The sequence below is a fragment of the Chaetodon auriga genome, chromosome 19 (assembly GCF_051107435.1).
Source record: "Chaetodon auriga isolate fChaAug3 chromosome 19, fChaAug3.hap1, whole genome shotgun sequence".
In the NCBI taxonomy this organism is placed as follows: Eukaryota; Metazoa; Chordata; class Actinopteri; order Chaetodontiformes; family Chaetodontidae; genus Chaetodon; species Chaetodon auriga.
The window spans coordinates 4,219,622-4,242,238 of record NC_135092.1 but is presented as its reverse complement, the minus strand read 5'-3'; the positions used below and the strand labels follow the sequence as shown (position 1 = coordinate 4,242,238).

At 40.7% G+C, this 22,617-nt stretch overlaps 1 protein-coding gene across 2 annotated transcripts; it reads right to left on the bottom strand.

The window, feature by feature from the left end:
* Window positions 1-756: 756 nt before the first annotated feature.
* On the bottom strand, window positions 757-21,186 carry st8sia3 (ST8 alpha-N-acetyl-neuraminide alpha-2,8-sialyltransferase 3). Of its 2 annotated transcripts, XM_076757872.1 has the most exons (5): window positions 19,162-21,186; window positions 13,610-13,639; window positions 10,230-10,349; window positions 7,781-8,338; window positions 757-5,418 (listed from the first exon to the last, which is right to left on the bottom strand). In XM_076757872.1, the coding sequence occupies exons 1-5, from the start codon at window positions 19,413-19,415 to the stop codon at window positions 5,136-5,138; spliced, it is 1,245 nt and encodes a 414-aa protein (XP_076613987.1). In that variant the 5' UTR covers window positions 19,416-21,186; the 3' UTR covers window positions 757-5,135. The 2 variants fall into 2 exon arrangements, with proteins under 2 accessions (XP_076613987.1, XP_076613988.1); XM_076757873.1 differs by lacking the exon at window positions 13,610-13,639.
* Between the last annotated feature and the right edge of the window lie 1,431 nt (window positions 21,187-22,617).

Sequence of the window (22,617 nt, the reverse complement as noted above, 5' to 3'; positions counted from 1 at the left end):
TGGCCCAGCTCCTGTTCTCGCTGACTTCTCACAAGACAACCAAGAGGAGCAAACAAAAAGTCCTATGAACTGACAGGTAGCTTATTGATTGGACAGCTTTGGTGATGTCATCCTGCATCATCAGCAATACATGGAGGCATTTGGAAAAAACAAACTGATGACTCACAGCAGGTCATGCTGCTTTACTGCACCTCATTATGCTTTATATTATATCTTGTTGTCACAGGAAGCTCATGGAGAAATAGCACATTATGAATATGAATGGTGCAACTGGACCTCCAATGCAGCGTTGGACAGTGGCGGCCTTACTCCTTAAACTACATTTCCCAGTAGTTAAAGCAGTAAAAGATGTCTTTGATTAACAAAGTTTACAACACATCAATTTACTGATTTTGGTTCAAAGTGACAGATCCTGACAGGCCGTGTACGGACCCACAGCGGCACCACCGTGGCTCAGATCACCTCCTCTGGATATTACAATGATGTGTTTCCCAATATTGGCGCACTGTGGCCATTTCTTTTGTTTGTACAATGAGTGCAGTGTGTGCTATGGGCGTCAATATGTGCATGTCAGTGTTTGTTGCACTTCCCATCACTACTGGGACAAAATATCAAACAAGAACCCCCGCAAGAATTTAGACAGAAAACTGAACAGAAGAAACCTCAAACATCCAAGTGACTAAAGTAATGTTACAAACAACAGTCAACAGATACAATCACTTAACATCCAATCAAAACAAGACAGGATTCACTTGGTCAAATTGATAATTTCATTCATTTATTGACTAAATTATTAAATAAATACAGACTAGATACATTTTCTTTCAAGTATTGGATGAATAAAACATGTTTGTTATTCTACAGCATATCGTGTGTGATATTTAAATGTGGTTTTAGTAAATATTACTCTTCATAGAGGCATCTCTAAAGACATATCGATATGGATGAAGCCAGCATCATTCAAAATGCAAAAAATACATTCTGGAAAACTTTACCTGAAACTTATATCTATGATATAGTTTATAACAAAAATATAAGGAGAAGAAAGAAGACAGAAATGAGATAAAATTACATCCTATTGACTGTAACAAGTTCATAATGTGCTCAAGTCAAAAAGTAACATCATTACTACTATTCTTAAATAGTGAGTTCAACCCTCATGCCAACAATCTTTTTGTCAAAGTCCTGAAAATGTCCCGTCAGAGATATCTCATGTTGGAATGAAGCTGTAGGAGACAGCTAAAATCCAGCTGCGCATTAAAAAAATAGTCCCAGCTTGTCACACTTTTGTTGTCTCGTCAATACAAATATGACACATACGCACACACACACAAAACAATGAAAAGAAGAGCACTCCCCTGCAAAAAAAAAAGCACGGCAAATATGATAGTTCACATTTGATATGCCTAAAAACCACACGTCTATGTGATTTTATCACATGTAAATGGTGTTTCACATGTAAGAAATTCACTTTTTTTTTTTTTACATGGCTGGGTGTCCTGCAGGCTTGACAGACTGTCCTTAACTATCCCTCCTTGAAGAACTGTCTAACTACCACACCACTTACCTCTGTAATGTTTACACTGTATATTTGTGTTACTTTAGGACAATTCCCAGATGCAAGTAACAGACCCTGACATGTGGAACAATCTGGACTTTGCAGGATATGATGGAAAGTATGGAGCAACAGATATATGGATTAGTTCCCATGTAAAAAAAAAACAAAGATCACGGCAAATCAAATCAGTGATTAACTACAAATGACAAAAACTCAATGGACTTGAAAAACATTAACATACCACAGAACACACGAACACAGACAGAAGCAACCATAAATGTAGTTTGTACAACTGTACCATTCACAAAAAACCTGAGTTTACAAATGTACACAACAGAATGACGCTATGAAAAGCCAGAGGCCAAAATTTCTCTCACCAAACTTACAAAGACTGTGGACTCAACCAGGGTGTGTTTTGCCATTAAATTCATTTACTTTAAAGAAAACCTGATCAAACCCGTGACCTCAATTTAGTGAGAATATGTGGCTTTTTTGTTTGAATTATCTGAAGTTCCTCTTTGAATTCCATATTGAATCACATGAACAGGCCAAGAAAGTGTGAATTTGGAACTCCAGTTCACGATCTTTTCTTCCCTAACAGAAGAAACGTCTAATACTCACATTCTTTCATGGTATGCTTATTTCCTCCCTTCAACACAAAAGCAGTGCGCTTCAGTAAGGAGAAAACATTTGATGTGTGCCCACTTTTTATGCTTCAAGGTCACTGTTTGTGATTGGAGTCATCCATGGTCCCTTTGACTTACAATCAGCTGCAGACTGTGGTTTTAAACTCCCGCCCAGGAATTCTGTTCACATTAAACAAATTTCCAGAGCACAGTTTAAAGCCAATGGCAGCATTCAGTACCAATGCAGGAAGTAGTGTGCCGTTTATGTAGCAGGGCAAAAAGTAAGAGTGTGTAGGTCGGGCCGGATGGGGTACAGAGCATCCAACAGTTGCACAGAGGACCACAGCCGCCTCTTCGTAGATTCATAACCCTGCAGCAACAATCTGCACTCTTTATCCTTGGCACTTGTAGTTGATTATGTAATCATATAGAGCAATTTAAGGTTTACAATGACACAATTTTAAATCAGGGAAAAGATTTTTCACATTTTAGGATTTGTGCCCACTCAGTATATTTTCCAGTTACAATCAATTTACGATTGCACCTGCCTCCTCCCAGCACTTTAGGATCTTTTCAAACTCTTATTTTTTCAGAAGCAAGTATAAAAAATAACTGTGTGTAAATGGAGCCATGTGACTCAAAGGCTGGCTTAAGTGGCAATGCACAACACTGTGAAGAAGAAGAAGAAGAAGAAGAAGAAGAAGAAGAAGAAGAAGAAGAAGAAGAGGAGAAGAGAAGAAATGACCACATAGAATGAAAATATAGAAAGCTGAAAGTGGCTAAAAGTGAATCCTCCTGATGAGTTGCATAGTGTGGGCTGTGTGGGGCTGTCAACATGTCAACGTTAACATGTGATTTGTTCAAATATATCTGAACACAAGCCACATAGCCTAATCCTAAAGTACACTGTACAACTGGCGTTCGCTTGTTGTGCCTACGCTGTCATACTGAGTGACAGGCTAACAGCGGCTCCTCAGATTTGCTGTCATGGTAATGTTACTGTATGTACAGTTGCATTTTACAAAGTCAGCAAACAGCCTCATCTTCATCCACTCTTTTGACATCTATGGTGTTGAATCCAGCGTCTCTCTCTGTGCTTCTCTGTTAAAGATGTCTCCTGGACAGACAACCTGGCTCTTCTGTCTTTAAGGATGTGCGAGTTGTTGCTGTGGTTAAGTGTTTCAAGCTCTAATAAACCCGATGAACACTTTCTCCCAGCATCATATGGCAGATGGACAGAGTTAGTGATTTGCTGGTGAAGAATGTGGAACGTTTAGCAGCTAATGGGCCAGATATGTTTCTCAGGAGTTGGTGGAGACCAAACTGAAGCTAAAAAAAAGAGTGAATATTTGACTTGTATTCACAAACACAACTCAAATTATGATAATGTTGCTGTATGTCCGGTGGATATCTAAACAGGAAGCCCGGGTAACAAATTCATATTTTTGCACTTATTATCTTAATTTTGCATTCATTGTAATTTATTATATAGTTGTAAATCACTGTAAGTTGTATAAGAGCTGATGCTGCGTTCCTAAATTTAAAATGAAGTTATCACTGTCAAATGTAGGACTGGGGGACTTGCTGTCCTGTTTAACAATCATTGTGCTACAAGACCGTTCCTGGCAGATCTAAATTTTCTGGCATCCAGCAGTGAAGTTGTCAGACCCATGTGACACGTTTCTGTTTTTGACTGGAGCCACTGACAACATTTAGATTTATTTGTAAGTGGCCACCGTAACTGCACGTCCTGTTCACATTACTGATCAGTATGTGTAATTCTACAGACTATATGAAATCAGCCCAATAATGACCCGACCCTTCAAATGTGGCAGGTTGGGAATTAAAATGAATGTAGGGCACAACAGCTGCTAGTTCTTTGCCTTATTTCATCTAATGGTTACCAAAATGGGGAAGTGGAAGAGGCATAACGTTGTCATTATGCTATGAGGTGGAACACTGATGTTGGAACCTCCTAACTGATCACCTACCGTATGTGCATCATCTAAGTTGTGAGACAACAAGCTATGATTGGTCAGGATTTAATGTGTGTGTAATGTCTGATCCCAGCATAAGAACTGTTTAGGTAACTCTGCGACTATAGTCAAACTATGAATACACATTGCTGTCTTACAGGGCTTCAGACTGCTTTAAAACAATGCAAGGGCTTGTGTTGGTGGTAGCATGTTGCTTTAGGTACAAGTGAAGCAAAGAAGTACAATCCAGGAAGTCCAGTTTGAGTAACAGTTCCATGAGTTTGAAGGCTTATCAGATGTCCAAAAACTGCACAGCGGTTTAGAATAATATGAGCTCTGGAAAGTTATCAGTGACAATTATTTTCTCTACCATTGAATCTATGAGTATGTGCACTAGCACATATACTGGATGAAATCGCATTGAATTACAGCAAAAACACTGAGCCAGGTTCAGCTTTTTCTTCCGTGGCCCCTTGCGTCTAGACCCAAACTGCGCCTGGAAACTGGATCTACTGTTTTTAATGCAGTGCTGATGTTGGTTTGAACAAAGCCTTGGTTTTAAAGTCAGTCTGCAGATTTGTAGTTGTAGTGCTGAGAGTAATGAGTGATAAAAACACCATTAAGCAATTCAAGGTTGCGATATTATGCTGAAGTGCAACGCTGCCTAAAAGTCCACCTTTCCCACAAAGCTATCTGCAGTCCTTATCTTCTTTAAATTCAAAAAGAAATGAATAGCCTCCTCGTGTCTTGAGCTATTGTTCATCTTGAACAAAGGGTCATTGGATTTTGCTTCGGGATCTTGGATTAAAACAGGTTAGGAACCCATTGCAGCAACTCGGCCTAAGAGCCAAGATTTAGCTTTCGGCCAAACCGCATGAATCCTTCCCTTGTCTGCTTCTTCATCTTGACAGCTCTGGCCTGTGGAAGTGTTGGAGAGGAGTCTGAACAACTGCTGTACCTGCCACAGTTTTTGGGCTAAGCACAGTGGGAGAGGCTGAGCTTCAGCAGTCCCTCCATATGCATCTTGTAGAGGAGTTTGAACTCGGCGGGCAGCTGATGGGATTCCTGCCACTTGGTGGTGAACTTGGTGCCCTTCTTATCGTAGTAGTGGTATGGCAGCTCCTTACCTGTATTAGGGTCCCAGCCAAAGGGCCAGAAGCCGTACAGGTGGATCTGGTCGCACATGGAGGACGCCAACGTGTACATCAGGATGCCAGTGCTCAGGCGCTTTGGCGACAGCTGTTTGGTTTTCCAGTAACTGTTGAGTATAAGTGAGGAGAACGATTATATATTAAGAAAGCCTTACATTTTTCAACATGTGTCGAGCATAAGTCACTCAAAAGGGTAAAATACTTGAATTCAATCATGAATAGACCAAAGTGAAGCTCTTAAATGTTTACTCTGCTGCTCAGTCAGCTCTTATGTTAATGATTAAGGATTTAAATTACTTCATTTCTTGTTTTTTATCGGGTCATGGTTTTGTATTTTGTGTTGATGGGTTGTCAAAAACCAATCTATTTAAAGGCTTTTACATTCTCAATCGACTCAGATTGCTACTGCTTAGTCATTTTTGATCACTGTCAAGCTACGGTCAGTGAAAGTCAACACTTCCTGTCTACATGTTAAAAGACAAGTCTTCCTGCAACGACCTTAATATGTACATAACTACTAGGCTCTTAAGGCAAATCACCTGTAGGAAAAATTCAGTGTCACTGCTACCTTAATAGCAATAGAAAAAATGACAGCAATCAGAATTCATCAGTGAATGAAAATGGGATTTCTGAGAACAAACACTGAGGGTAGCAGAGTGGTGAGTATAACTTATTACTGTAGCTGCACTGATGAAATTAGTGCTGTAGAAATCTTCATTTTGCCAAATTTACCATGTCAGCAGGTAATTCTAATTTTTGCCAAACAAGAAAAACAATGTATGAATTAGACTCCATTCAAAATGAACTGTTACTGAAATGATTGACTTCAGATGATTGAATTGACAAAACAAAAACAACAACAACAAAAAAAAACACCTAATCTGACCACTACCGGTGCTTTCGTGAGGCAGTCCTGTTCTGGAGCTTCACAGAGGCGTAACTCTCCAACCCAGCCTCAACAAAAGCATTTCCAAGAGTCCTTGAAGTGCTGAAAGCTGTCTGAGCTGCTTAAACGTGGTAATTCTTCCAGAGCAGGTAGTTTTAATGGGATTGGTGAAGATTAGGCTACTGTACGAACAGCTTATTCTGCTGCTACAACACTAAGCACCGGACCTAAATCCCTCTCCACACACACACAGTTACAGCTCTGTGCCATACCGTTCACTAAATAGCTGTTTCCTTATAATCTGGCTTTGGAGTCTAAATCTCCTCTTTGCCATATAGAGCAAAGCTCAATACAATACTACCACACCTTGGTTTCCACAAACTACTACAAATAGGACAGAACTACACAGGCTACACATTTTAAGCACAGACGGACATAAAGATAGGCAGAGAAACACATGGACTGACCGGTCCTGCAACGTGTGTCCTGCTTTAGGAGGCAGTGTTGCCCATCCTTACGTATAAAATTTGGAATAACAGTGGGACATTAATGTGCATGTAAATGTAGTCGCTGTCTACTGTCTACCCTGAATACTTCCATATGCCCTACGCAGCACTTCTGGGCCTGGAAAAACTCTTGCCAGTGACACATAATTCAAACAGCTATTACATTCAAAAACAGATTTATCAAAAACCACCAAGTAGTAATTAAACACAATGTTTAGGATCAAAGAAGCCCATTACTGTCAAAAAGCACTTAAAAAATATCAATAAGGCACATTGTTGTAGTGGTTAACTTCTTCCTTTGTTACTATGAACACACACACTGTTCATTTTGACCCATTCTCATATTTACAGTCCTCCTGCTGGAACACCAAATGTGTATTAATCTACCGCTTAAAAAAGTCCTCAACAATTGCATTTCCTCTTGTTTACGTGATGTTTTCCAGTTATTTTAGGAAATTACTCAGCCTTTTGTTTTAGATCATTTTTTTTGGTCATTTCTGCTTTTGACAGCTGGAGAGAGAGGAACGGAAGGTTAGAGAGGACGCTACAGGCTCTACTAGACGAGCTACCATGGCACCCCACTGAGCCTTTTTTTAATTTTAAATCATTTCATGGGATTTGTCAGTAATTTAAAAAATGCAATCTATATCTGGTATCTGGATCATGAAAAACGTATGTCAATTCCGGTGTTAACGCATGCGGAATGCATTGCAATCGGAACTGAGTTGAAACATCACCTAACTCTATTTCTCCCTGCCATCTCAAGGAAGCCAGGTGAAAAGCTAGAGACAAGCCTTCTTTTAGGAAAGGAACATTAAGTAGAACTCATACACCAGCATTGCCCTCTGGCTTGGGACACACCATGTGATTTGACAAGTCTGGCAGTTCCACCTATCAAATACATATACTGAGATCTGATCACAGCGCTGGGACAAAGATAACGACAACGCTAATAGCTAATGTAAATGCAAAGATGTCATTATCCAGATATCGTATCCAGAGGCAGATCACAGGTTAATATCAGGTGGAGATGGGGTCTTTGTTGTAATGTATAGCAGTGTTACAGTGACATCTTACTTGTTGATATACTGCATGATGTTTCCAGGCCAGGCCAACTGGACCTTCAGCTGACCTCGATGTTCTACAAAGAAATCGACCAGTGTCCTCGTCACTGTGGCTGATGTGTGGAAGAAAAATGCCGGGATCCAGAGGATGGCGCCGTCCAGCTTCTTCAAACTCAGGAAGAAGTTGTTCCTGTCCTGCACAGTCAGTAAATTGTTGTAGTATTTCTCCAGTATACTTGGATTAAAGGTTGTCATGTTGGTCCGTCGCCCGACGTCCTTCTTAAAGATCTCTGTAGGTGCGAAGTTGCAACGGAAGACGTAGTCAAACTTCTCAATCTGAGCACCGCAGCGCGAGCCGGTGAGGATGCCGCTGTTGCCAACCACTGCACAGACATTGTAGTGTTTGTTGAGGATCGGTGAGGTCTCAGGGAGGAGCGAGCGGAAGTTCTCACCAATGGAGAAGACGTACTTGTGGCTGGAGTAGTCATAGTGCATCAGCTGTCCAATGCGGACTGAGCCTCGCGTCAGTGTGAAGTTGTGAGGGATGTCAATGTACTGAGAGATTTCTTTTCTGCAAGACAAAAAAGACATTTTTACACCCGTGAACACATGGAAATCTACAGGGGCTGGACACAGTAAGAGCAATACCTACTCAGTGAAATGGTGTTGGATTAAATGTAGATTATCCCAGGCAGAGAAAACCATGAATCTTCCAAAATAAAGCAACCCAGTATATGAAAACCATGGGTATACTCAAAATGTTGTTAATATGTCCACTGCCTGCAGTTTGTGGGATGTCAAAAATAAGAAAACATTTTAGGGGAACCTACACGGAAACACTGGACAGTTTAACATCTGAAAACTTAATAACAGTGCCTTCATTTCCATATTACAGATGCTTGTTTAGATTAGAAGCCATTTTAAGTAAATATATTGCAAAGTTAAAGGCACAGTTCACCAAAATTGTAAAAATAAAAAGATCAGTGATGACAACAAGCAGAAGATTTTGGACAAGAGCAATGAGGTCATCAGTTGGTTGGACAAGAACCAGACTGCTGAGAAGGATGAGTATGAGCATCAACAGAAGGAGATGGAAAAGGTGTGCAACCCCATCATCACTAAGCTGTCCCAGAGTGCTGGTGGTATGCCCTGTGGCATACCACCAGGCAAGGAGGGGTATCCAGGAGGTTGACTAAACATTTCATCACTTCAGCTGCTGCTGAAACTATGTTTTGTTGTCATTTGTAATGCAGCATTTCTCATCAAGGAATTTAAGCTGATTTTACAGCTCTGCTCATTGTGTGGTGCAGTCACAACTCTGAATGAGACAGTTGGCACAGTGACAAGGAAATGTAATTGTAATAACACTGGATTTAAGGAAAAAAGCCCATGACTGCAAGATCGCTCCTTCACCCCTAGTGTTTCTACTGTTTTCACCTCTCAAGTGAGTCCTGTTTATCTCTCTGTCTGAACTACTCATCAGCACACCTTCGGTCACTCCACTCATCAACTACACCTGCAGCCTGCAGTATCTAAACGCCGGTCCCTCACTCAAATTTGCCAGATTGTTCTGTGTGTCATAGTGGTACTACTTTCAGTCAGCTCTCCTAGTTCTGTATAATTCTTGCTGTCCTCGTGCTGTTTGTGAACCTAGCTAACCCTGTTTTACCTGAGCTTCAGGGCCATTATCTCCTGCCTTCCTGGTTTGCCTGCTATGTCCTGACCCTTGTCAGTCTCCAGTGTTCCTTCTGAGATTCACAATACACAATCCATCTGGCCCAACTAACCTTATAATAAATTACTCTAGGTTAAACTTCTACATTTTCTCAGGGTCTGAGGTCTATATTTTTCTCCTGAGTATTTACCTAAAACTTAACAATGATGGGTTTAACCCCGGTACTTAAAAGATCTGATGAGCTATAGACACAATAAAACCATTTAATACCAGTCCCGCATTTAAAATCTGTTCTTCAGTCTAATCAGAGACAATGATTATGATGACAGTGAGTCAGATGTAATGTATATAATTCTCAATCTGCATTAATCATGCTTAGTATGCAGATTAATGTTTATGGATAATGCAGAAGCTGACTGCTGACATTGATGCACTTGTTCTCTGGGGTTGTTGCTGCTTTGTTTCTTCACCCTTTGGCCCCTACAAACCCGATTAAACCACATTTTGTAATATGAAAATGCATCACTATCAAAGTAAAGCATTTCATTTACTGATGCTTTCACTAAACTGATGATCACTATATCTGCATGTGGTCAGCTCTCTGGTTGCACGAAAGCTATCGCTGCTTCTTCTACAAAAAATGTAAGCATTTCACCACTGCTCCACACACAAGCACATTGAGCTTTCAGGACTATCAAAAAAGTCCACAGAAGGAGAGCGACTGTGCGGTGTGTGTGTGTGTGTGTGTGTGTGTGTGTGTGTGTGTGTGTGTGTGTGTGTAACCTACTTAAGCTGTATAAAAGCAGTGCTGTTGTAGCTCCATTTCGAGGAGTTCTGCAGGTCCTCGCTGAGCGCATTGGTCAGGGGAGTGAAAGCTGGATCCAGATACTTCATCGCCAGCTGGGAGCTACACAGACGAGGAGGAGATAGAAACATGGAGGTTAACCCTGCCTTCCTGTGTTAGCTGCTTCATCCACTTACACTTCCAGATGTTTTGAGGAGCATTTCAGCTCTTTTAAAACAAGGTTTGCAGACAAAACATCCTCATTTGCTTGTACTGAAACCCATTAAAGGATAATTTGTCTGGCAGGCTAAGAAACCCATACAGTCAGACAGCTTGTAAACAACCCAATTTATAATATACTGAAACCGCTTTACTTGGAGGTAAAAGCTGTTGCACATCAGGTCCAAACTCTAATTGTGATGGAAAAATGCAGAAAATTACATTTTGCAAAAGAAAACTCAATGCCAAATCAAGAAATTACACACCTTTTGGTGCTCTATGTTCTTGTTGTGCCTTGGGGAAGCAGCAATGATGATATTTGATGATGATATTTTGTTTTTCATGTTTCTTAACAAAAACAGAAGTGTATTGAGTTCATTCATTTATTTATTCCATCATATGAAAATGCTTTTCTGATTTGCAAGAAGCAACAGAAATAGAAGACTTAATAACTAATTGCTTGGTCTTGTTTAAATATCTTGCACGTTAAACTTGACATCATCTGACTGCAAGTGTTTCTTGATGTCTTCAAAAATGTGAGCCCAAGATGTCATAAATCACAATTGTCCTTTTAGGAGCTTCAGCTGGGCTCTGCAGAAAATGAATGATTGCCCTCCAAGCCAAAGTGCCTCCAAAAGAAGCTGACTGAAATGTGCAAGTGTTTGAGGAGTCATTCAGCAAATATAGAAGGTTTTGTTCCTTTAGGGAAGCAGCTGCAGTGAAAAACAGATTCAGTTTCATTTACACTATCAGCTCAGTGTAAACACAGACATTCAACCTCTTTCCAACTCATCTATCTAGAATAAAATCAACCCAGTGCATTAATGAGCAGTAAGGCCAAACTGTTGCAGAAATTCTGTCCATCTTAGCAAGTTATTCAGAGTGAATTTGACACTTTGAATGTGGACTGAAATATACTCATCCTTTAAGCAAATTTGCTTTCATGTACTTCTTTCACTTTCAAGGCAGTTTTATAATGATTCCTCAATGTCAAGAAATTTAAACTGCATGAGAAGCTGATTGACGTCACCTTGATGGTAAATTTGATCCCATTTTAAGACTGAACACGAGGTCAACGTACTTGATAAGATGAACACTTTTTTTTTTTTGCAGTGCAAGAAGCCTCTTCAAATAGCAAAACCTGGAGTTTATCCATGTACTTATTTCGGCTACTTTGTAAGCTTTCTTTATTCCTGATCTTTGCAGGGAAACCTTGACATTTTTAATGTATCTGAGTTTTTCTTGTCCACGGTGCTGTCCCTTTGTAGAATGACTTCGTTCTCAGGCCACAACAGCCCTGTGCATCTGGTACAGAATGAGGGCCAGGATGTGTTTAACCTAGCTCAGCACAAAAAGGGGAAGCAGAGGAAACTACCAGCCTAATTCCATTAAAAGATAAAAAATAAATAAATAAATAAAACTCGTTGGATGGTAGGAAATCTTAGTTTAAAGGTAGATAAAGTAGTGGAATTCTATTACAGTCATTTTAAAGCATATAAAATCAAAGATGGCCAATGACCTCTCCCTCACCCTGAACAGGGGTGCTGCTTTGCATGAGCATTAATGGAAGAGATTTTATTCCAGGTAATTTGTATTGTTGCTTTACATCTTCCTGATGTAAAGTAGCACCTTAGAAGTTACTAAGAAGATTACCAAAACATGGTGAGACTGTATTTTCATCTTTATTTCTCACAGTGTCTTTTGGAAACTCCTGAGTGTCTGAAATGTCTGGGTTCTGTGTGACGTCCATTCAGGGTCAAGACTATCTAGAACTCTGCAGAGAAAAGTGTGAAATTTGCTCGTTATCTAACAAGATACACCATAAAATTCAGACAGCTTTGGCATTGCCAGTATGTCTGTCTTTTTCTCTCTGGATGGAATTAGGTTGGCAGTTTTTATCTGTTTCAGATCTTGTGGTAAGATAGACTAAACGTGTTCTAGATCTCTCTTTGTACCAGACACACAAAGATGAAACCGATCTTCCCATCTGACCCGGAGAAATACAGATAAAGAGGATTTCCCACAATCTTGGAAAGTCGGTTTACACAGAGAACTTGCTTCTTTAACACTTATCTTCTGCCTTATACATCATAATGTCAAGGTTTCAGGTCGAGACTCTGCTATGGCAGACACAACTGGTCAAACAGTATTTGCAAGTAAAATCTAAGTTTGGTTCATCTTGCATGAAGAACGAGGATGGTGGAGTTTACTGCATCAAGACAGTTCAGAGAGTGTCAGAGCGCTGATCCCTGGGATTCTGGCGAATCCCATCACCAAAAGCTTATGTGATCATTCAAACATTATTTAACTTATACTATTCTGTCCTGCACAGCAAACTCCACCTCTGTGATGATCGGCCAGTCTAAAACAAACCTCAATGAGTAAATGTGGAAATACTGTTTGACCTGGATCTGATGGCAGTCAGACCTCCAGCAGCTTTATTTTGTAGTTGCAGCGTCCGCCATCTTTGCAGACAGTTAGGCTCAGCCAGCGAGGTGCAGTGCTGAATCAGGATCAGCATGAAATAGTTACTAATTAGAATTTGTCCAGAAGAGTACTGTAGAAATACTGCAGTTGAGACAGGATCTCACTTTGTATCAAGACTTCTTTGCTGCTCATTTGAATAATTCCAGATTTCAGAATTGCATGCACCTTTAAAATGAGTAATCTGGGAATAGAATTTGAAAATGTTGTTTTACAATTAGTGTATTTCTCTACACTGCTGATTTCATGCTGTTTCAAATCCAACACCACACCATCCAAAAGGCTTCAGGGAACATTCAGGGTCATAGACTCGCTGTTTTGTGTCTTGTTTGTGGCGCAAACAGTTGGATGGCTGCAGGTTTCAGCTCGGCCAAAAACAGCTGAAGCAGAAGCTACTGATGCTTTTCCAAGAAAGACCAAAGTTTCTGCAGCTACAAATGTCTAACAAAGACTCTCGCACTTCAAATGATCAACAGTAAGAAATAAGCTGTTTAGTTTGTTGCTCAGATAGATAGATAGATAGATAGATAGATAGATAGATAGATAGATAGATAGATAGATAGGGAAAAATAGTTAAATATCAAACTCCCATAGAAAAATTAAATATATTAATATGAGGAAAAGGAAAGACAGAGCACATCCTTGTGTTTTTAATTGAAACGTCACCACTCTGTATTCACCTCAGGTCAGGTTTGCGAGGCGGCCTCTCGCTGCAGGAGGAATGTGACACAAAAACGAAAAAAATACACTCATTCTTATCTTGATCATCACCATGACTTTAAAAAGACATTTAAGTGACAGAAAGGAATATCTAAATTATACTCTTGGTAGACCTGGCATTCAGAGGTATAGTGCATTTTAAATACTTACTCTATATTATTATTATTGTTGTTGTAACAATAAAAAGCTCAGGATTGTGGTGTAATATGTGCTGGCAAAATAAGGAAAGAACCATTTCAACAAGTGGGTACAGTAAAAGAACAACAACACTGGAAAAGTGAATGTGTTTAAAATAAAATGTGAAAGTAAACAAGTAAAACCAGATTTTCAGCCACATTAACTTAATAAAACGTAGTGTTATAGTAGAGAGTTAGTTTCCTAACCACTTGTGGGTCTTTGTATAATACAAAAACAAACTGCCCTGAACATGAATGACATTCATGTTCCCCTCTGGATGAACCAAAGTAACAACATTACACTCCAAATCACCATGTTCCTGATGATAAACTCTCACTCCACACCAACACAGCAGGAAATATACATCTGTCCACTAGCAGAGCGTTTTCTCTTCGAAATGCCGCTCTCCTTCACACCTAACTCACTCTGAGCATAACCTTGGCCTGAAATGACGGCGAGCAGAGAGGAAAACGATTACAGGCGGGAGGAAAATGAATGCGGCTCTCATACTATAAATCAGAGTCAAGGACGGCTCGCTGGCCTCCAGAACCTTCATCAAACGACGCTGTTTTAGCATCACACTCTGGACCTGACCGAACATGTCACACAACAAAGATTTACAGAATGATTTTCCATGGAGTTGTGCTGCAGTGACCCCACTGAAACACGTTAAAAAATATAGCAGACAGCTTTCCTGAGATCAACACACATCCTGTTTGCACTGGAATCAAATGAAGCAAAAATGCATTAAACCCAGGAGTAAACACACACACCACACACACACACACACACACACACACACACACACACACACACTCACACACACACACAGTGGCTCTGACCATCTAAACTAGTTCTGGAGGTGGTTTCTTTCATTAACCTCCTATAAAGTTGCAAGGTTTTCCATGTTTCTTGAGGTTTTTAATTTCGATCTTAAGATGAATGAATAGATGGTAAAATGTGAACATGTCATCAACACACAATGTGTGCAGCTTTTGTCCCAATTCTCATTTTCATAGTGTGCTTGTTTTGCAGTTAGAATACATGCAAACTATGGGGGCTGACAGGATTGGCATGAAACTCTCCTGGAAACAAAAGATTGAAATAAAAATATCTGAGGAAAAGTTCACTACGATCACGTTTCCAACGTTTGGCAAGAAACATCCTCGTTAACCTGTTTTGCTCAACTGCAGCGGCAAAGTATTCAGAATGTGCTTCCATTCTGATTCACACCTCTGACTGAGCTCTCCTCCATGGCAATGGTGGCTGAGGCTCATGAATTTTGTAGTTTTACCTGATTGCTGCTGGGTGAGTCCCATAACATTGGGGGAAACACCAGCAGCCCCTCCTACTTTCAACTCACTGCCAATTTAACTTCCAATGATACTTTTCATACTTCTTTAGGCTTTATTCTTAATACTTGCTTCAGAGATCTTCTTGGAGCTGTTGAACCACAATACACACTTTTATTCCAATGGTTTACAGCTAGAGTAGATCCTGTTTCTTTTGTGCAATGCACTGTGGGACGGTAATGCATATTGACTTTATTAAGTACACCATAAATTCTCAAGTATTGCCCAGGGCCTTCATTTACCTCGACAGCAAAGAAAATTAGGTATGTTTTTATATTAGAAACTTATATTAGAGACAAGCTTTTATTATCTATTTCTCTGTTTTAGAAGTAGATTTCATGAGATTTCTGGTCTGCTACTGTTTAAATATGTTGTTGATGGTGTTTGCCATTAATGGTAACTCAACATCTGCTCCATGTTCACCTGTAGTCCTAATAAATGCAGTATAATGTGCTTTTCCACAGAGCAGATGTGGGGTTTTTTTGCTGTCTTTCACGTGTGAGCTGCAGCAGTTCAGCACAACTCATCCTCATATATAAATACCTGAACAGGTCGATTGCCAATAACTCACAAAACAACATATCTGAGCGGTCCCAAAAAGACGTCTCCGATCATTGGAGAGTCCTTCGTCGCCTCGTTTTTAACATTGTGAAACAGTCACAGTTTGGGGTGAGGCACCAAAACGACTCTGTTAGGTTTAGGAAAAGATCGTTGTTTGGGTTAAAAGCATTACTGTTACGTACATATGTACTTTATGTAAGTTAAAATGAGTAAACATTCACATTTCGTTCCCACACAGGACATGAATAATGGTCTCCTGGGTGAAAGTCCTTTTTTTGTTTGATCCAACCATCCACCTCCTCAATGTGCAGATGACCTATACAGCCGTTTTTCTGGTGAGGTTCAGCGAGGAAGCTGTCAGGCACCAGGTCGGCAGTGCGTCCCACGCAGAATACATCAGTACAACAACACTGTTACACTCACCCTTCTTAATACCAAGAGCTGTATTGCTGCTAATGAGCCTTACAGCAAACAGTGAGTTGAAACAAATATGTTTTTAGTCTTTAGCCCATAGACTCGATAAAAGAGAAAAAATTAACATGATAGTAGATGGGCTGAGTTAATGAGCTGATCCAGTCCACAGCTGTGGGATTAAGTGACAGATGCCCTGTTTTCCTTCGGGCTGATAAACACTCAAATTGAATTCGCAAACACACTGACATCACATGTACTACATTTGGACTAGTTTATTGGTCAAAGCTTATTAAAAGCAATTCCATAATATAAGCATGAGAGACATGAGAGATGAGGTATAGTCTGCCTGATTATACTGTATATTTAAGATAAGATGTATGAATAAGATTTTTGCTATCTACCAGAAAATATAAACCTGAACTGATTCTAACATTTTGATCAGATTTTTCAAACATTAATGAATAAGCTTTGCAGAGAGCAGTGACATTAAGTACTTCTTTCTCCAATAAGGAAAGCATCAGAGGCTTTGTATGCTATTTAAGATAATGTCTGGTAGAGGAAGCTGTTGGTGATATGAGGTTTCTTAGTTTAGTACAGAATCTTACTACTTACTACGTAAATGATTAGGTCGTCACTAATCATCTGTCGCTCTGAAGCGACAGTGTCAAGTAAACTTAGTGGAAAAACAATAAAATAGTAGCAGTAGCTATGATAGCTGATATAAATCGGTAGTAGTAGTATGTGGTTGCAGCAGCAGTAATAATAGGAGTTACAGTGTGTTACTGCTAGCACCAGTCATATAGTAACAGTAGGAGGAGGAGGAGGAAGAGTACAAATGCTAGTATTAGTAGTACTAGTAGTAATAATGGTGGAAAAAGCAGTGGTAGAAGTAGCCATGGTGGGAAAACAGCAATTACTACTGTACAAGAAGGCCTATATGTGGTAATATAGTATTTAATGGCCTGTACTTTTATAGTGCTTTTCTAGTCCTACTGACCACTCAAAGTGCTTTTACAACACAGGCCAGCATTCAGCCATTGACACGCACACTCACAAACTGATGGCACAGCATCGGGAGTTCAGTATCTTACCCAAGGATACTTTGACATGGAGACTGCAGGTCGAACCACTGGCGCCCTGATAAGTGGATGACCGCTTCACCTCCTGAGCCACAGCTTCACTGGATCAGTGGCTTAGTTTCTACTTGTAGTGGTGGTATTACTGCTAAAAGTAGCACCGTAATAGTAGTAGTAGTCGTAGTGGAACATTTCTGATATTTAAAATGTATAATAAACATGTTTGCGGATTAACGAGGGAATTAGCCTAGCTTAGCATAAAGACTGGAAGCAGGGGGAAACAGCTAGCCTGACTGTCCAAATTTCAAACATACACAAGCGCCTATAAAGTTCATAAATGAACATGTTGTGCCTCATTTCATTCCAACAGAAAGGTGTTGGTTAGAGGGTTACAGAGTAATGTGCTGCAATGATTTCTCCTACAGGGACATCAGTGTTTAGTTGCCTGGATATATTTTGTCCCTCTCCACTGAGCAGAGGGTTTAGGAACCTGTCATCACTGGTCCAACATCTCATAACTTGCTCATGGATAACCAAACCTGGTCATTTTATTTCATGTCTGCTAATATGTTGTTTACGCCGCTGTGTGTTTTCTCCTCACTGTGAGCTCTGTGAGATTTCAGCTCTCTAAATCCTTGTGGTTTTTAAATATCTAAACTGATTGGTGGATTGTGAGCATCTGAGGCAAAGTGGGTACTGTTATCAAAATTAACGTCTATGATGTTATGCTAGTCACCTCTATACTTGATACACAATATAGCCAAAAGTATGTGGACACTTGAACATTACAAATGCACAACTGACGACCATGTGATTCCAGAACCTCCACTCTTCTGGTTTTCAGGCTTTCCACAAATATTTTGACACATGGCTGCAGGGATTTGCTCCTATTCAGCCACAACAGCATTGACAAGGTCCTACACTGATGTTGGGCGATGAGGCCTGACTCACAGTCGGTGATCCAGTTCAACCCTAAGATGCTGGATGGGGTTGAGGTCAGAGCTAGGAGTGTGGCCAAAGCCCACAGTAAGTGTGAAGGTAGATGGTGGATCGGCGAGTACTGCACACAACTTTTGTGCAGGTGCTGGAGCTTGTATCCTGTCAAAATTCACAAGTTAATGTCCACTTTTTAAAAACAAGATTCTTCCCCAACCTTAACCACAACGTAAAGCGGTTGCTATTCACAGATAATATCCTTTTGTACATTCAAAAACATTGATATTACCGTGGAGTTTTGCAGAATGATATAGTATCGGCAATCAGTCTGGGTTACATGAAGTTAGAAGCACGCTTTTGTTGGAAATATCATTGTACATTGTAGCTTTAGAATTCCTCTTTATTGGAACGATGGGACCTTTAACCATGAAAGACAGCCTGTACCAAAATCACACTAAGCAATGAAAATAGAGGTGTCCACATATTTTTGGATGTATAATGTATAAATAACTGGAAGAATGTTTTCATACAATATGGTCTGAGAAACAGTGATTACAGTGATTACATTAGCCAAGCTATAGAGAATGATAAATACTGCATGAAAGCACAGCAATACAGTCTTTGAGCTGTCAGGCCTGAGAGAGCAGAGAGGCCTTCATGACCAGCACATCTCCTCCCTGAGATTCTTCAGGAGACATAATGCATCTATTTTTCTGATTTGATTGCTTTATCCTGCCACAAACTAAATGATGGGTGTGCAACTGAGAGAGCTATAAAATCAGTAAGATCACTGATGAGGATTTAAGACTCATTCCGAACATAAACAATCAAGAAATGCCAGAAGACACAAACTGCATCAACTCTAGGTGACATTCAGCTGGGTTTTCTACCCTGTCAGCATACACCTGAAATAATCTAAAAATAAAACCTGTAACTCAGCCAATCTGATGCAAACCAACAGTCAGCCTAGCACAGCACGGCCTGGCCTGGACTCACCGAAACCCTGCGTGGAACATGGAAATCCTGGATCCTCCATTAGGTCCGTATCTGGGGGTGCTGAGCAGGAAGTCCTTCTTGATGGACACGTAGCTGATGAGCGACAGGATGAGCAGCGCCACGCTGAACATGACGAGCCCCAGCGCGCTGGCTATCCGCACCATCCTGCCTCGCTGCGGGCACCAGCCCCCCCGGACCAGAGGCTCACTGACGGGCCAGGACCAGGAGACAGCGAGCACCCAGGCGCAACGCATCCGCGGCAGAGCGAGGGCGTAGACGTGAAAACGATGCGTGCTGCACGCAAATTTCAAATTCTGTGTAAGTGGCACGAGCAGATTCGGCGGTGCGGCAGCGGTGACGCATGGGCGGCGAACAGGAACGCAGAAACGCTAAAGGCCTGACAGGCGAACGAGAACGCGCAAACCACGGATTTACGGACGCTTTCAACAGAGGCCATGAAGGCTACCGAATCCATGTGTGGAGCAGGAGTGACGAGCGCGCAGGCCGCGTTTTTGTAGCCGGTTTCATAACCTAAATATGATGCAAGGAGGTAGCGACGCGTCTGCGGAGGAAAAGGCGTAGGAAGCACGAGCGTGACGCATTGACAGTCCGTGAATCGCAGAAAGGAGAGCAGAGGAGGGAGGAGGGGGTCGTGGAGGGTTTCCTGCAGGCATGCAAAGTTAGATTACAGTCGGTTTCATAACCTCAAGGCGGTGAAATGAAGCGGCAACACGCGATGTCCTGCAGGGAGAAGATGGTGGCGACCGACGGATGCTGCTCCCTCTCCTCATCTGCATCCTGGGCGTCTCTCTCCTCCTCTCCGGTAGTCTAATTAATTAAGCCGGAGTGTCGCTGTAAGGGAGACGCAGCTCTTGTATCGCGGTAATCAGATAAACAGCAGCAGCAGCATCCAAGGCGGAGCTCTGCGTCCTGATGGAGGCAGGGAGACGCAGAGCGAGAGGATACCCGCCGCTGAGGCAGACCACAACTCACATCTTAACAAACATACAAAAATACATGTTTTCTGCTCAAGTCAGAGCAGAAATCTGTTTCTGTGGAGAGATTGTATCCTGTATGTGCATGTATATAGATCCAATATCTGTTTTTGACCTATATTAAAACTGTAGGGTATAAGTTTTGGAAATATACATGCACCCTATCTCTATGCTAGGCTTTATGATGTTTAAATATATTGTGCCATAAGTTTTCATATATTAAAACTGAAATGTATCTGACATGTGATTTTAATATGTTCTTATTTTCTTCGTGTTATAGGTGAAAATTAGCCAACTTTATTAAATCACATCAAGGCCTAATCTGAAGTACACATATGTAGCTCAAACGAAGCATCATTTGTGATTTTCATTCTGATTTGCAAAACATTTGAAAATGAAATGACATTATCTTTATTATCTAAGATGTTTAATGATTTCACAGATGCGTGAAGGACAAAATGTTTTAGGACGCTGTAGTATCAAAATCAATAACAGTACAAGTGTGCAGTCATGACAGAGTCATGGCTCTGTGTGGCTGTACAGTACTTATGACCAGCTGTGCTTTGGGCTAAATGCTAACTTTAGCATTCTAATATAATCACAACAATGTTTAGCAAGTGCAACCATGTTGACCAGCTGAGACTGGAGATATACTTGCGATATACTTAACTATGCCATGGGGGCATGATGGCTGCCACGCGTATCCTGTGTCCATTTGGATTGTTTGTTGTTTTTTTTCTGCATGTCCTCAGAAATTAACTTGACCTACACAAGATGCAAGACATACACAAACTGTAGAGGCAGTATGGGTATGGTATGATGCCTGTTGCTAAAGGGTGACAGCGAGCCGCTTAAAATAGCATTCAGTTTCAGTCTACATGAATGACAGATTAAAAAAAAAACAAGTATATCTCTGGCCTGTCCAAAACACAGAGGGAGGAGGTAGGGGTCAACTGATGCATCAACAAAATGTCAAATGTCAACATGGAGCAGTGCTAATAAAGCAGTGTTTCACAGTTTGAAGCATTCAAATGTGGCCCAAAAGTGTGCTCTTTTGCATTTTTAACCATACTCAACAGTGATGTCATGGTGCACTGACACACCCTGCAGTACACCTGAACGTCACTGCCCCCCCCCCCCCCCCTCCACTATCCATCTTCATGTGTCCTATCTAATAAAGGCAAAATGGCATTTACATGGCGATACAGTGGACCAAAGTGGTGGACTGACATTTCCATCCAGAGCCAGCTTGCAGCATGGCTTAAAGGTAAGATAATAATTACATGAACTTCGTTATGTAATCCATACTGGTGGATGAATTATGGACATACCTCTACAGTCAGTGCTGGGCTGCTTTTATCCCAATCATGAAATAAATGGGTTAGCTTTATTTAAGGTAAAGTTACAGGTGGTGAAGCAGTTCCAGCTTATGATAAAGGTAATGGATTCAACACATGGTAAACTTAATGTTCCTTAGTAATCATTTAACACATACATTCACATACGTTGACCAAAAAAAGACAGACAGATGCTGTATGGACACATAAAGACAGCAGACAGAAAGACAGGCTGCTGGCATTCCACTGGTCGTAAAGCCTGACAGAACCCACACACACAAAAATCAGTCTTGATCTTCCCAGTCATAAGACACAGTGTTGCAGTGTCTCCAGTGGATGCCTATAATCATGCTGAGTGACAAATTACACCATTTAATATCTCAAGGCGGCACAGCAATAATCTTTCATTGAAAGTAGATCTGTGATGAAAAAAGTGTGTTGATTTTTTTGGTAATTGTGTGAATATCAAATTAAGTCTGTGCCTGAGAGACATTCTTACAGCAGATATTTCTATTGGACTGAGCAGGAAAAGCACTGGTTTTACTAATAACATCAATGATGTACCTTATTACACTTATATGTGTCAGGAAGTGAAGTCTGAGAGCCAGCATGCACAGTATGACCCCTGGACCTGTCAGCACTGAATGGAATGCAACCATTTCTACAGTAATGTTAGTGGTTAACCTGTGTGTGACAACTCCATATCTGTGTCCCGACTGAGTACGTAGTGTGTTCACACTGGAAAAGTAGCTCAATTATATTTAAGTATACTCAAAACGGTCCATTTGCAGGCTAAAAAAGGTAAAAGAAATTGTGTTGATTTTTGTGTTGTACTGATGTTAATGGCTTTTTATTGTGCACTTGTGCCATTCAGCACAAGTGGCATGGTTCCAGTTTGACTGATGTCTGGCAACATCATCATTATCATGTCCTGTTGAGGGGATTTCTGTTGATTTCTTATATACTAGCTAACTAATTTATATATTGAAGGCCAAAAATCAGTAGGATGTAGTATGGCATGAGATGGGGGATATGGAGCATCACGTGCCATGTGACTTTCTGAGGACCAATATCTGCTGCAGATGTTGCAGCACTGCTACCTAGATACTAATCAACAGCAAGCA